The sequence below is a fragment of the Trachypithecus francoisi genome, unplaced genomic scaffold, assembly GCF_009764315.1.
Source record: "Trachypithecus francoisi isolate TF-2019V2 unplaced genomic scaffold, Tfra_2.0 Contig01461, whole genome shotgun sequence".
NCBI classification, from domain to species: Eukaryota; Metazoa; Chordata; class Mammalia; order Primates; family Cercopithecidae; genus Trachypithecus; species Trachypithecus francoisi.
In genome coordinates, this window is record NW_022681433.1 from 10,639,315 (window position 1) to 10,656,237 (window position 16,923).

At 35.6% G+C, this 16,923-nt stretch overlaps 1 protein-coding gene across 5 annotated transcripts in view; it reads right to left on the reverse strand.

Annotated features, from left to right (window-relative positions):
* Positions 1 to 16,923, reverse strand: part of PDS5B (PDS5 cohesin associated factor B) — a 184,404-nt gene that overhangs the window by 43,186 nt on the left and 124,295 nt on the right. For all 5 annotated transcript variants that reach the window (XM_033235594.1, XM_033235585.1, XM_033235601.1 and 2 more), the window contains exons 20-21: positions 3,409 to 3,532; positions 278 to 436 (exon numbers count right to left, since the gene is read on the reverse strand). In XM_033235594.1, the coding sequence (XP_033091485.1) occupies positions 278 to 436; positions 3,409 to 3,532 (283 nt within the window). The remainder of the gene's footprint in view (positions 1 to 277; positions 437 to 3,408; positions 3,533 to 16,923) is intronic.

A 16,923-nucleotide genomic window follows, 5' to 3' on the forward strand; every position in this document is an offset into this window, starting at 1 on the left:
ATTAAACCCCTGTAAATCTGAAATAGATAGCATCAGGTTATATTTTGTATTTATCAAGGAATGTATTTGAGGTCATAAGCCTATTCTCAACTAAAAAGATGTTTCAATGTGGTTTTGCTCATAAATGGAGACAAGGCTTATTTTTGTTAGATAGGAAAACCTAAAATCAAGGCCCTTAAATGGAAGTATTATTGATATCATTTCACTTCTTTCCTTGTTGAATAAAATTCCAAAAGTTAACATTACAAAGAACATGAATCTAAAAAATATAAATTACCCGATCATTCATGAGAAGATCTTTCACAATGAAAGTAGCTACCAAAGATTTCAAAGGAGCAGCAAATTGATCAGGTGCAAGGAGAGCAATATGACCAATAGTAACCAATGGTGTTATGAGATGTTCCAGGTTGCTTGGATCTAGGCTCTTATGCAGAGGCTGAAAATGAGGGAAGGAAAATATATTTCAGCTCTACATATATGCAAATAAACTGTTTACGTATTTCGTTTTCAAATTACAAAATTGTACAACTTTTGTAATTTATTTTGTAATTCAAATTACAAAAATTTATTTGTAATTCAAATTATGAAAATTATAAAAACTATAAAAATTTCAATAAATATACATAGTATAAGTATTAACTCAAGATTACATTTAGACTTCTATAGGTTATCTATGTCCAGAAGGCAACAGGTTCAAACATTTTCGATTTTGCCCAATTCAATTTAGAGGTAGGGTAAAGAAACATTTCAACATGCACTTCATAGCATATAGTTTATTACCATATACACGAAACTATTAGAGACTGCTAGGCTTCACCAATATCTACTTCAATTTCCTGGGCATAGGGATGACTCCACTAGTAGCTTCCTGTGCAGTTAGGTGAGGATATATGAATGAGTTCTGGTCAAGGGAGTGGGAGTAAAATGAATTATGCCACATATGCACTGAGGTAGGTATGAGCAGTGTGTCTTCTCCACAGGCTGTACTCACTGGCTGGCTTGATGCCAAGGATCCAGTGGGATTTAAAGAGAAGTCACTAATCAGCATGAGTCTGTGTCCCTAAGCCACTGATTAGAGAGGGTCATTCATATACCCACTGGGCTTTTCAGAAGCAAGAAATAAGCTTTTACTACATCTAGTCACTTGAATTTGGGGGTCATTATAGCATCAAATATTAAACACTGTAACAAATAAAATGATTTTTGCTTTTCTGATAGGAAACCCAACCATTAATATGCATTTTACCATGACAAAAGAATGAAGAAGCTCTTCAAATACTCATATAAAATGATATCAGAAATAAACTATTGTTAAGGCTGGGCGCAGTGGCTCACACCTGTAATTCCAGCACTTTGGGAGGCCAAGGCAGGAGGATCACCTGAGGTCAGGAGTTCCAACATGGTGGAACCCCGTCTCCAGTAAAAATACAAAAATTAGCCAGGCTTGGGGCATATGCCTGTAGTCCCAGCTACTCAGGAGGCTGAGGCAGGAAAATCGCTTGAACAAGAAAGGTGGAGGCTGCAGTGAGCAGAGATCACGCCACTGTACTCCAGCCTGGATGACAAAGCAAAACTCCACCTCAGGAAAAAAAGAAAGAAGAAAGAAAGAAAGAAAGAAAGAAAACAAAACAAACAAAATGTGTGTGTGTGTGTTTTAGTTTTTGAAATCAGAAGGGTGACTAAAATATGCCATTGGCATAAGGAGAGAAAGGGGAAACAAAATATGTGTGTGCATGTGCATATTTACATGCCCTTACTTGTATATGAGTAAAATATTGCTGGAAAAGTACATTCAGAAACTAGTAACAATGGCTCTGCCTCTGGGAAAGGAAACTAAGTGGCTGGGGATACATGGGTGGGGGAACTTTTCACTGTATATTCTTTTTTGCATCCTTCTGATTTTGAAGCAAGTGAATATATTTTCTATTAGACATTTTAATGCCACATTTTAATGAAAAACTGGTGCTCTATTCTCCCACACAGAACGCTAAGAATTGTAGGCTTGTAAGGCAATACAAAACCGTTCTTTCCCAACAACTTAGGGCAATATGAGGCTTCATTTAGTCAAAAAATATATTTAAAGAAGTCTACTTCTCGCTATTCAAGATTTCCCTCAGTACTTCCATTGCACATCTTGCAAGCCTATTGTTCATATTATAAACAAAAATATCATAGTGTAGTTTTTTCAATTAGTTTACTCTAAGTTTGATAATTTTCCATAACAAAATCATTTCTGAAAAACAAAATTAACGGCCAGGCCCTAGATTAGTGGAACCTCAAAAATGCCAGATATTTCTATTAAACCTTTTCTCAGGAAGCCAGCCAACCACATGTTACATAGTAAGAGGACTACAGAGGTTCTTGTAAAGATAAAACAGCAGATACAATATCAAAATGAAAACAAAACTACTCTGAAATTCAACTTCTATCAGTGTTTATCTCATCACCATTGAAAGGAAAAGGAGAGCAACCAAAAAAAAAAAAAAACTTTCCTATAAATTAACACCAATTTATTGAAACCATTCTCATATACAAACACAGACTACAGAAAATATCTCCATCCCCAAATATACAAAAACTAAACTTTCTGATATCTAAAGGAAAGATGGTGTTTGGAAGATAAACTACTTTACTTTCTCCTTCAGGTCTTTAATATAATACATGAAAATATGACAAAAGTACCACAAGAGTTTCTAAAACAAAGATATTAAGTCGAAGTACTTATGGTAAGGAGCGTCAGAATAACTTCTAAATTGTTTTGACTTTACTCAAGGCTCTTTAACTAAAATTACAAAGTAGGATTTTATGAATTTTCTGCTTAGCTTTTATTTGCAATAGTAATGTTAGCATTAGGTCCTAATTACAATAGGCAGCAATAAAATTGCAATGCCTGAGTAAAGTAATGTGGTAAAATGTGGGTAAAATAATATAAAATATATACTGAAAAGACACTTTATATCTGACAAAATTAGGTCAGTCATAAAAGTATAAACTTACTTTATATTAACAATTAGTACTGATTTACAAAACCTTACACTTCAATAGTTTCTCAAACAGAATTCAAATTTTTTGATCCTATAAATTGAGAGAATAATCACCTGTTACCTACTATCTGTAACTATGATTTTATATGTAATTACCTGTTAACAAAAAAATAGTCTCCAAATACAAACATATAAACCAATGTACAAAAACATACAATGCTTGATTTCTGAATCTATCATTAAACATTTGAATACTGAGATATTTTCATATTTTAACACTTATCAATGTTGATTTTACTGATTCAAATTCTGAAAATATATTACAAAATGATGCATCACCAAATGGGAACATTCCATTAAGTCATCAATATTTGTTTTGTAACTATGACATATGAAACAAACAAGAAAATTTTTTTCTCATTACCTCAAATATCTGTGCAAACTGGGTCTCTTTACTAGAAAATATCGCATGGATACAATGAATGGCATATTTGGCTTGACGGGGGGGTCCTTTTTTAGATTTGTGATGTAGAACAGGAAGCAAGGCTCTATACAAAAAAAAAAATCAAAGAAAAACAATAAACCAGAAAAATCAACAAGACTTCTGCTAGATACTTTAATATTTGTATTTTTAAGTAATGATTTACAAGGACAGAAAAAGGCACCAAGATTTACTCAAACCCACTTTCAAAGGCCTATGATTTTGCTTTATAAATATTTATATTAAAAACATAATCCAAATACAAATGTGGTGTTTTTTACTTTTTATTTACCAAAAGCAAACACTAACAAGGCTGGTGACCCACACTCTCCTGTTAAAGTTGCTCCCAACAGGCCTTTCTCTTTTTATTCTTACTGCTATCATTCCAACTAAGCTTCTGCCACCTTACACATGTACAAAATTGACAATCTCTTCTTTCTCAAGTCTCTGCCTCTTCCAATTCACCTTTCATTTTGTGCCAGAGCAAGCCACAAAAAGGAAAATCTGATTAAACAATGCTTATTAAGCAATATTACATGACAGGGACTATTAAAAGGCTCCAATAGTTAACCTAATGCTACTAGCATTTTAGGGACAAGATAAATTAACAAAATATATGTTATGTTAAATTGTGAGAACTGCTACAGAGAAAAATTTTTTTAAAGATGGAGGATAGAAATAGGAAACAGGGAGGGAGGTATAAGAGAATTACAATTTTAAACAGAAGATCTCTCTGATAAAGAAACATGTGAACAGAGTTCTGAGGGAGGTACTGAGTAAGTCATGCAGCCACCTGGAAGAACATTCATGCATCGTATTATTTTATAACTCAAACATTTAAAATGAATAATGAATAAAGGCGCTGTTAAACTATTATATAAACATCTCAAGGCAAAAGAAACTTCCATATCTTCCTCATTGCCTGATACCAACCCAGTGCTTATCACACTAAGAGTAGAGTCTCACAAAAGATACTAAAGGTGAAGTATAATTAAAAGAAATATATTCCTAACATGTAAAGGCCTAAAAATGGAGAATGAAAAGACCAACAAAAACACAGAAAAACACGCTAGATAGAAAAAGGTAAAACGTTCTTTAATATTATACTGAGTGGGCAAAAGTTGGAAGCATTCCCTTTGCAAACCGCCACAAGACAAGGATGCCCTCTCTCACCACTCCTATGCAACACGGTATTGGAAGTTCTGGCCAGGGCAATCAGGCAAGAGAAAGAAAGAAAGGGTATTCAAGTAGGAAAACAGGAAGTCAAACAGTCACTCTTTGCAGATGACACGATTGTATATTTAGAAAACCCCATCGTCTCAGCCAAAAGACTCCTTAAGCTGAGAAACAACTTCAACAAAGTCTCAGGATACAAAATCAATGTGCAAAAATCACAAGCATTCCTATACACCAATAAAAGACAGAGAGCCAAATCACGAGTGAGCTCCCATTCACAATTGCTACAAAGAGAATAAAATGCCTAGGAATACAACTCACAAGAGACGTGAAGGACCTCTTCAAGGAGAACAACACACCACTGCTCAAGGAAATAAAAGACGAAACAAACAAACGGAAAAACATTCCATGCTCATGAATAGGAAGAACCAGTATCATGAAAATGGCCATACTGCCCCAAATAATTTATAGATTCAACGCTATTCCCATCAAGCCACCATTGACTTTCTTCACAAAACTAGAAAAAACTACTTTAAATTTCATATGGAACCAAAAAAGAGCCCAGATAGCCAAGACGATCCTAAGCCAAAAGAACAAAGCTGGAGGCATCACACTACCTGACTTCAGACTATACTACAAGGCTACAGTAACCAAAAAAGCATGGTACTGGCACCAAAACAGATATACAGACCAATGTAACAGAACAGAGGCCTCAGAAATAACACCACACATCTACAACCATCTGATCTTTGACAAACCTGACAAAAACAAGCAATGGGGAAAGGATTTCCTATTTAATAAAGGTTGCTGGGAAAACAGGCTAGCCATATGCAGAAAACTGAAACTTGACTCCTTCCTTATACCTTACACAAAAATTAACTCAAGATGGATTAAAGACTTAAATGGAAAACCTAAAACCATAAAAACCCTAGAAGAAAACCTAGGTAAAGCCATTCAGGACATAGGCATGGGCAAAGACTTCATGACTAAAACACCAAAAGCAATGGCAACAAAAGCCAAAATTGACATACGGGATCTAATTAAACTAAAGAGTTTCTGCACAGCAAAAGAAACTTATCATCAGAGTGAATAGCAACCTACAGAATGGGAGAAAGTTTTTGCACTCTATCCATCTGACAAAGGGCTAATATCCAGAATCTACAAGGAACTTAAACAAATTTACAAAGAAAAAAACAAACAACTCCATCAAAAAGTGGGTGAAGGATATGAACAGACACTTCTGAAAAGAAGACATTTATGTGGCCAACAAACATGAAAAAAAGCCCATCATCACTGGTCATTAGAGAAATGCACATCAAAACCACAATAAGATACCATCGCACATCAGTTAGAATTGCAATCATTAAAAAGTCAGGAAACAACAGATGCTGTTGGAGAGGATGTGGAGAAATAGGAACGCTTTTACACTGTTGATGGCAGCATAAATTAATTCAACCATTGTGGAAGACAGTGTGGTGATTCCTCAAGGATCTGGAACTAGAAATACCAATTTGACCCAGCAATCCCATTACTGCGTATATACCCAAAGGATTATAAATCATTCTATTATAAAGACACGTGCACACATATGTTTACTGCAGCACTATTCACAATAGCAAAGACTTGGAACCAACCCAAATGCCCATCATTGAAAGACTGGATAAAGAAAATGTGGCACATATACACCATTGAATACTATGCAACCACAAAAAAGAATGAGTTCATGTCCTTTGCTGGGACATGGATGAAGCTGGAAACCATCATTCTCAGCAAACTAACACAGGAACAGAAAATCGAACAACACATGTTCTCACTCATAAGTGGGAGATGAACAATGAGAACACATTGGACTGTCATGGGGTCGGAGGCAAGAGGAGGGAGAGCATTAGGACAAATATCTAATGCATGTGGGGCTTAAAACCTAGATGACAGGTTGATGGGTGCAGCAAACCATCATGGCACATGTATACCTATGTTACAAACCTCCACATGTATCTCAGAGTTCTGCACATGTATCTCAGAACTTAACGTTTAACTGTTTTTAAAAAGACATACAAATTACCCTAAAATGAAGGAAAAACTGTTTACCTTCACACATTTTAAAAAAAATTTTAACAAGAAGACTTCCACTTCAGATTACAATGGTATAACTAAGACTATTTACTCTCCTGCCTTAAACGCCCAGAAGAGATAAATATGCTAAAGATTTCAGACACTAGAGAAGAGGCAGCAGAGAAATGTGATCCCTGATAAATGAGAAACAAACCAGAAGAGCTTTACACCTGCCCAGCTTATTGCATGGAAGTATTAAATAGTTTCCAGGCTGTAGTACAAGTGACCCAAATAGAGCCTGGATTGAGGGAGATAAAGATGAGAGAGTTCAGGGAAGCCAAGGAAACTCTGATTTCTAGAGCACAATACCAGAAAGGAAGGAGTTACAAAGGGAAAGGCAGCATGAGCTCTGCTAATCTGCAGAGGCTATCCCTGAGTCTTTGGTTGGATAATGATCCTCACTTGTGTTAGGAGGAAAAACCACCTGAGACCAGGAAAAGGACCATGGAAAGCAGTAGAACAAAAAATTCCCTCAACACAAACAGGGCGGGTAATTACTCATTCCTACCAGTCATACTAGAAAGCCCTTATAATATACAAACGGGAGAAAAAGTACTCAATAGAAATAGACCCAGAAATGACCGTAAGTGATGGAATTAGGGTAGACATTAAAACAGCTGTTACAAAAAAACACTACGCTACATAGACTCAAGAAAGTTGAGTAAATCAGGAACGCAGTGTTAGAAATGAGAAATACAAAATATAAATATATATAAAAATATATAAAAAGAACACAAATAGAATTACTAAATATAAGAAATACAATAGAAATGGAAAATAAACTGATGGAATTAAAAGCAGATTACACACTGCAAGAGAAAAGTATCAGTGAACTTGAAGACATAGCAATAGAAACTATCAAAATAAAATGAGAAAAAAGGGCAAGAAAAAAATAGTAACACAGCAGCTGTGATCTATAAGACAGTATCAAGCAGTCAAAAATACTTGTAATTGAAGTCCCAGAAAACAAGAAGGCAGATGGAGAGAATAGAAAAAAAAAAGTATTCAAAGTAATAATGGCCAATTTTTTTCCAAATCTGATTAAAATAAACTCAGAGATCCAAGAATCTCAATAAACCTAAAGCAGAAAAACGATAAACCATTTCAAGGTACGTTATTATTCATATGGTTAAAAATTAGTGAAAAATAGAAAAATCTTAAAAGCAGTGCAAAAAACAGAGAAACAAGGAGTGGTACAACACTTTTCATCAGAATTTTCAATCCAGAAGATAATGGAGTGGCATCTTTTAAATACTAAATGAAAGTAACTGTCAATCTAAAATTCTATTCCAAGCAAAATTATCTTTTAAAAATGAGGAAAAAATAAAGACTTTTTCAGACCAAAAAAATTTACTATAAGCAGAATTCACTATAAAATTCACTATGAACTATACAACAAGAAATATTAAAAAGAGTTTAATATTTTTTATATTAAAAAGAACACAAATAGAATTACTAAATATAAGAAATACAATAGAAATGGAAAATAAACTGATGGAATTAAAAGCAGATTACACACTGCTTCCAGAAGAAAAATGATACCAGATGAAAATATGAATAGACATCCAACAAATGAAAAGTGACAGAAATGGTTATTATGTGTGTAAAAGAAATTTGTCATTATTAATCTAAGATACACTAGAGTAAAAATATCAAAAACATATTATGGGGTTTATAACATATATAAAAACAAAACATAAGACAACAAAACTTAAAAGACTGGAGGAAATGGGCATGGAAGTATAGTGCTGTAAAGTTTTTACACATTAGTATAATTCTATTGGATGTAGATAAACCAATAGCAAAGATAAAATCATAATACTTGATTAATCTCAAGAAAAGCAGACATAAAGAACACAGAAAAGAGGAAAACTATCAAGATGGTAGATTTAGACCCCACCATATCAATAATTACAGTAAGTGTAAATGCTCTAAGCACTCCCATTGAAACAGTTTGTCAAATTGGATTCAAAACAACCAAAATAAAAGCAAACAAGGAAACAACAACAGAAAGACAACTAGGACATTTATTTAAAAATAAATAAACTTTTTTTTTTTAAGGGTCTTGCTCTATTGCCCAGGCTGGAATGCAGTGGTACAATCATAGCTCACTGCAGCCTGAAACTCCCGGCTCAAGTGATCCTCCCACCTCAGATTCTCAAAGCACTGATATTTACAAGTGTGAGCCACCATGGCCGGCCAAGAAACTCACTTTAAATATTAAGTCCCAGGAAGACTAAAAATGGAAAGAAAAAAAAAAAAAAACGGGAAAACATATGCCTTACAAACACTAGGACCAAAGAAAAGTACAAATGGCTACACTATTCTCAGACACAAAAGCCTGCAGAACAAGGAAGATGACCAGAGTTAGGAAGAGACGTATTTCATAACAACATTGTTTATTGGCAAGGCTGTAGGGAAGCAGACGCTCTTATATACTGCTAGTGAGAATGCAAAGTGGTGTAACCATTATGGATAGGAACACAGTAATAGCTAGCAAAACTGTACATGCATTTACTCTTCTATTTCTAAGAACTGCTCCCAAAGATAACTGTCAAAAAACACAAAAGGCGCAAATACTAAGCTACTCACTGCAAGACTGTAATACAGAAAACAACCCAATGTCCATAAATAATGAACTGGTTAAATTATGATACAGCCACACAATAAATGGGGACCTCTCTATATTTAAATGGAATAACTGCCAGTCCATGCCATTAAAGAGCAAAAAGGTGAAGAAAAGTGTATATAGTTTATCTTATTTATCAAATGTGCATACATATACATATGCAGACAGCTATGTGCATGGAAGGGGGGGCTTTTTTTTTTTTTTTAATCTATGGGGAAGAAAGGCAATAGGTTAGAGGTTTGACGAACAGATGCTAGACTTCTGAAATTTATCTTGCTTCCTTTAGATATTTTTAAAGCCATTTAACATTTCATATAAATAAAAAATAAATTAAATTTTAAAAGAGCAGCCTTTCAAAAAGAATGAAACAAATGAACAAGGGTATGTATTCATGTGGTAGCATAACCACCCAAAGAATAATTATTCCAAATAACTTTAAAACAGGAATTTGACTGCAGATCTCTAATATGATACACACCAAATAAAAAAGAGAAGTAGCTAAAAAAGTAAACGACTACTTTTAGGAATCATATTGGTGGTGCTCCGGCTATTATGAGACTCCTATGGATGTATTATGGGATATAGCAATTGAGTTATTATGTAATATTACAGGGTTATTATCCTGTGCCATGAGGGAAAAAAAGAGATACAAATGTAAAATTGAAGTTCAGTAAAAACCATGTAATCCTAAATTTGAACTGGAAGAATCGGTATAAACAAACATGAATTTCATCTTTCAAAAAAGCTATGTCTACTGAATTATCATAGAGTCATGATTTATACATTAGCAATTAGTACCCATAGGACTTGTGATTTCTTAATACCATTTCCATTAAAAGGAACCAGAGCCCCTCAGAGAATTGGCAAATTCCAGGTCTGGGGCAGAACAAGTACAAGATGGTCCTAGAATATCTTGTCATACAAGATAGCAAAGAAATTACAGAGATTATTGGGATTGTTCCAAAGGATTAATGGACTAACTTGAAGAGGCTTCCAAGATTATACACAGGATAATCTGGGCATCAAAGCACGCGATCACTATAACTGACTGAAACACAAATACATGTAAACCCATTATGATTTTTTTAAAAACAACACTCAACTGGTCACCTCTGGAGTACACTAGTCCTCTTTATTTTGAATATTACTATATTACATTCAAAAAATCAAGCATTTATCCTGCCTTTCCTAAACAAATGTAACACTGGGAAACCAAAGAATCAGTAAGAATTTCCTTTTTACAAAAGCATTCAGCTAGGAAGTGAAGAAGAATGACAATAAGAATATCAAGACTGATTACCAATATCAACAGCTGCAAACATCATAAATGGAGAGATGGCCAGCTATTATGAGCCTCCTCACAGGAAAGCATACCAATCTTATAAAATAGTCCTGTAAAAATAGAAAAGTTGAACCAGAATCCAATCAGGTCTCTGGATTCAATCACCATTTTAGAAAAAATAAAGAAATATGGCCAGGCACAGTGGCTCACACCTGTAATCCCAGAACTGTGGAAGGCTGAGGTGGACAGATTGCTGGAGCCCAAGAGTTTGAGACCAGACTGGGTAACAAGGTGAAACTCCGTCTCTACAAACCGACAAAACTAAGGCAGGCATGGTAACATGTGCCTGTAGTCCCAGCTACTCATGAGGCTGGGTGGGAGGACTGCTTGAACCAGGAGGTCGAGGCTGCAGTGAGCTGTGATCGCACCACCGCACTCTAGCCTGGACAACAGAGCAAGACCCTGTCACAAGAAATTAAAACAAACAACAAAGAAGAACCTATCAAATTATGTCTAAGGGATACAATTAGCAAAAATCAGTCTATGGATAACCCTTCAAGAGAAACAACCTGATTCCTACTGCAAGCAGAGTGAGAGTTGGAGAGAAAGCCCACAAGAAACAAGATACTTAAAAGACACAGCAACCAATCACAATGTATAAATCTTACTTGCATCCTGAAACAAACAAACCATTTTTGAGGAGGAAGGATGGCTTGAGCCCAGGAATTTGAGACCAGTCTGGGCAACATAATGAGAGACTCTATCTCTACAAAAAGTTTAAAAAAAACAAAAACAAAAGGAGCCGGGTGTGGTGTCTGCGGTTCCAACTACTGAGAGGCTGAGGTGGGAGGGTCACGTGAGCCCAGTCACTTCAAGGCCACAGTGAGCTACGATCTCACTACTGCACTCCAGCCTAGGCAACAGCGCGAGACCCTGACACAAACAACAACAACAGCAACAGCAACAAAAACACATTTTTTTGAGAAAACCAACTGGATATTAAGTTATTAGTGTTAACTGTGTTTGGGATAAAGATGTATAGATGAAATGACAATATCTGGGATTTGCCTTCAAATATAAGAGGAACAAGGGAGTGTGTGGAGGCACAGAAAAAATAAAGCTGGCTGTAAGTTTATTCATTGTTAAGGCTGGTTGGTGAATACATGGGGATCTGTGTTCTCTCTCTACTTCTGTGTATGTTTGAAATTTTCAATAATAAAACGTGGAGAAAAAAATAGTGTAACTAAAACACTAATCTTTTAGTCTATGTTTTGTGGTTTCTTTGTGAAATAAAAGATTATTATTCTGTGGTTACTTCAGTAACTAAACTTCATAGACAAGATCTATCTTCTCATAAATCAGATTTGATAATGCAAACACCTATAATCTCTTTCCCCAATAATCAAGAGAAAAATTACTGTTCACACTGGCAGCAACTTTAGCTGAGATTGTTAAAGATAGTTATGTGAAATTTTAGCTCATCCAATGTTTTACATACTCAGTTATTTTAACAGAAAACAAACTGAAACAATGAATACAAAAAAAAATCTTAAGAATTCTGCAGTACTAAGTCAATGAAAATAAATAACCACCCATGCTGACTGCTTTTCCTATTAAAAAGAATTTCTTATTCCCTCATTAAATTGACTTTCTTCCTTCAAGTTTTTTCCTTGATTACAATCATACCAATATAGAAAATGAAAAATACATTCAAACTGAAAAATACATGAAAACCCTGAAGAAAAAACTCAGCATCTCACTACCCTGAAACAATACTGTCAACATTTTGGTGAACACTCCTAAAATTTCTCTAGATATATTATTATACAGACATTAATAAGTGAGGATATAAAATACACAGTACTTGGAAACATATTTTTTTAAACCAACAATGTGTGTAGAACCTCATTTGTCAAATATTGCTGAGCACTATTCTTTTTAACAGTCACGTAGCTCTTAGTGTATGTATAGTATATGGCTATACCAAAACTAATCTCATAGTGATAAGCATTTTAGATTTAAAAAATTTTAAAAACTCCTTCACAACAATACCATGAATATCCCTGTGCTGTTTGTTTACATACTGTCTCTGAGCTTTAAACCTACCCTTTCATAATCTGCTCAGAGATCTTGAAGCTGTAAATCTGCAAAGAGCTGGTTTCCTATTAATTTCTTCCACTACAAGACACTAGAGCTTCTTAAGGCATTCTGAGCAGTAGTTTCACTGCTCCCCAGCAACAGCCAGGCCATACCATACTTTGGCAGTGTGTTGGGTGAAACTGGCAGGGCTCCTCCACCTCTTAACACTACTTCTTCCCAATTATCCCACCAGCTCTAGAGGTACTAGCTGCTTCCACCAATTTGTATCTCTGGATCACCAATGCAACTTTTTTCTCTTTTGTCCTTTAAATATCTGTATTAATTTGTTTAAAATACAGTCATGCCTCACTTAACAACAGGGATACATTCTGAGAAACGCATCACTGGATGATTTCATTGTTGTGAGAACATCATAGAGTATACTTACATAAACCTAGATGGTATAGCCCACTACACACCTAGTCTATATGGTAAGACCTATTGCTCCTCAACTACAAACTTGTACAACATGTTACTATACTGAATACTATATGCAATTATAACACAGTGGTAAATATTTGTATATCTAAACATAGAAAAGGTACTGAAAAAATATGGTATCAAAGATAAAAGTTGTATCGCTGTATAGTGCAGTTCCATTATAATCTTACAAGACCACCATATACATCTGGTCTATCATTAACCAACATACCATTACACAGTACATGACTTTATACCTAGTATAGTTTGTTTCTCTGACTGAACCCTGAACTATATGATAGATTATGTGCACATCTTTTCTAATTATCTCTAGGATAAGTTCCTGAAAGTGCAGAGTCAAAAACTATACACATTTTAAGTTTGCAAATATTACCACATTACAAACCTAGAAGCATGGCATCATTTTATACTCCCAAGAGAGTATTTTTGGAATGCTAACTAACACTGGTTGCATCACATAATTGCTTTTATTTGTATTTCCTTGACTACATAAGCATCTTTTCATGATTTGGAAGGCTGACAGGACTTCCTGTTCGTTCTCTTTGCTAGTATTCTATGAGGCTTATATTTGTTATTCCTTCATTAATAACCTTTATATAATACATTGCAGCTGGGCACGGTGGCTCATGCCTGTAATCCCAACACTTTGGGAGGCCAACGCGGTCAGATCACTTAAGGCCAGGAGATCGAAACCAGCCAGGGCCACATGGCAAAATCTGGTCTCTACTAAAAATACAAACAAAAAAATTTGCCAAGGGTGGTGGCACATGCCTGTAATTCCAGCTATTCGGGTGGCTGAGGCACAAAAATTGCTTGAACCTGGGAGGCAGAGGTGCAGTGAGCCAAGAGATCATGCCACTACACTCCAGCCTGGGAGACAGAGTAAAACCCTGTATCAAAAAGAAAAAAAAAAGAGTCTTTATACATTTATATATTGCAGGTATTAACCTTTCCTAACTAATATTTACTGAAAATAGTCCTCCAGCATATAATTTGTGTTTCCAACTTATTTCATGATTTTGGCTTTTAGCTAAATAGTGGTTCCTCACCCCCACTAAAACATAAAGCAGAGACTTAGCCTGTCCTCTTTATTACAATATCCTCAACACCTAGAACAGTACCGTACACCTAGAACCATACCATACATGGTGGGGCAGGGGCTGGGGGTGGGGGGTAACCCATAGATATCTTTTGCAACAAATGAATTTTAACAAAATAATACAATCCAGGCCAGGCACAGTGGCTCATGCCTGTAATCCCAACACTTTGGGAGGCCAAGTTAGACAGATCACCTGAGCCCAGGAGATCAAGACTAGAGTGGGCAACATGGCAAAACCCTGTCTCAACAAAAAATACAAAATTCAGACATGCATGGTGGCATGTGTCTGTAGACACAACTACTTGGGAGGCTTAGGTCGGGGGACTGATTGAGCCCCGGAGGTTGAGGCTGCAGTGAGCCATGATTGAGCCACTGCACTCCAGTCTGGGTGACAGAGCAAGACTCTTTCTCAACAAAATAATAATAATGATAATCCAATCCATCAATATTTCATTCACCACTTTGGTATTAGTGTCCCTTCCTCTACAAACAAGGAAGTTATAAAAATATAGTGGTTACCTAGTACTTTGATTAATCCATGTTATATACTTAAAGCAAATCCACGCTATACACTTAAAATAATGCAAGAATTTGTCTTTGATTCTTCTGGAATATATGTAAAATCAAAGTAAGCAGTCTATTGTCCTTTCAAAACTGCTTGCTAATTATTTACTAGGTAACCTAAATTTTCCTGGCCAATTTATTTGTTAAATATTATATTCCCCCATCCACCATTATTACAGCATTGCAAATTTCTTGTATACTTTACTTCTAGGTCTTCTGATGTTTATTCCCACAATAATGTAAATGACTGTTGGTTATATAAGAAAAATTTTGGATTTTTACATACTTATTTTGGCTACTCCATTTTGAGTAGTTTTTCGGTTGATTCTCCTGGATTTTCCAAGAAAAATGAAAGCCTCTTCCTTTCCCCACTTGTATTTCTTATTTTATATTCTTACACAATTACACTAGTTAATGCTTCCAAAACAATGTTAAACAATAGCAGAGATAGTATGGTTTCTCATCTTGTTCCTGCTTTTACTGGGAATGCTACTGGTGTTTTACATGATGCTGCCTATTGGTTTGAAAGAGATTAATTATGTTATGAAGGTACTGATTCCTATCTTATTAGATTTAATTAGAAACAGATTTTTTTGGCCAGGTGCAGTGGCTCACGCCTGTAATCCCAGTACTTTGAGAGGCCAAGGCAGGCGGATCACGAGATCAGGAGATCGAGACCATCCTGGCTAACACAGTGAAACCCCATCTCTACTACAAATACAAAAAATTAGCCGGGCATGGTGGTGAACACCTGTAGTCCCAGCTACTCAGGAGGCTGAGGCAGGAGAATGGCCTGAACCCAGGAGGCAGAGTTTGGAGTAAACCGAGATCACGCCTCTCCACTCCAGCCTGGGCAACAGAGCGAGACTCCGTCTCAAAAAAAAAAACGAAAAAAAAGAAAATCAGAAGCCCTTTCAGCATCTATAAAAAACAAAAAATGATCTATTGTGTACCCTTTTCCCTACTTATATAATAAATTGTAGGCCGGGCGCGGTGGCTCAAGCCTGTAATCCCAGCACTTTGGGAGGCCAAGACAGGCGGATCACGAGGTCAGGAGATCGAGACCATCCTAGCTAACACGGTGAAACCCCGTCTCTACTAAAAATACAAAAAAAATTAGCCAGGCAAGGTGGCGGGCACCTGTAGTCCCAGCTACTCGGGAGGCTGAGGTAGGAGAATGGCGTGAACCCGGGAGGCGGAGCTTGCAGTGAGCTGAGATCCGGCCACTGCACTCCAGCCTGGGCGACAGAGCGAGACTCCGTCTCAGAAAAAATAAATAAATAAAACAAATAAATAAATAAATAAATTGTAAACATAAACAGTAGGCTTGCTAATATTATAGCAACCCTCTCTGTATACTCCTAAAATTAACCATGTTTGGCCACAATATATTCTCGTTTTATTATTTAAATTATCTTTTTACTAATATCTTACTTATATAAAAATCACATATTAGTGAGATTTGTGTTAGGGTTTTCTTAGGGGGTGGGGGAATATCTTTTACTAGGTTTTAGTATTCATGTTAGTTATCCTGGCTGTAAAGAAAATAAGTGCTTTCTTTTCTATACTCTGAACAATTAAAAGAATTAGAATTCCTGGTTTCTTATAGATTTGAAATATCTCCCTCAAGACACAACTTACACTGATGCTTTTATTAGAGAATAATGTTTCAATTTCTTTTATAACTACAGTCTGTTGGGTTTTTGTCTTTTCTCCTCTTGAACTTATTTACATCATTCTTAAAAATCCAGGTTTTCAAATATATTTACACAGCCATATCTAAAAGTTAAATAATTAGAGTAAGATGATAGGCAAAGACAAATCAGAGATATACAAACAAAAAGAAAACAAAATCCAGATTTAGAGGGCATAAGCAAAACTGAATTCCAGAGGGAAAAGCATACAACTATGTAGACAGGGTAACCTCATGATTAAAAGAAGGGGTGGTACATTTACTGAGTCCTGTACACTTAAGAATATCCTTCATTTGCCCCTACTTAAAAATAACTAGGACTA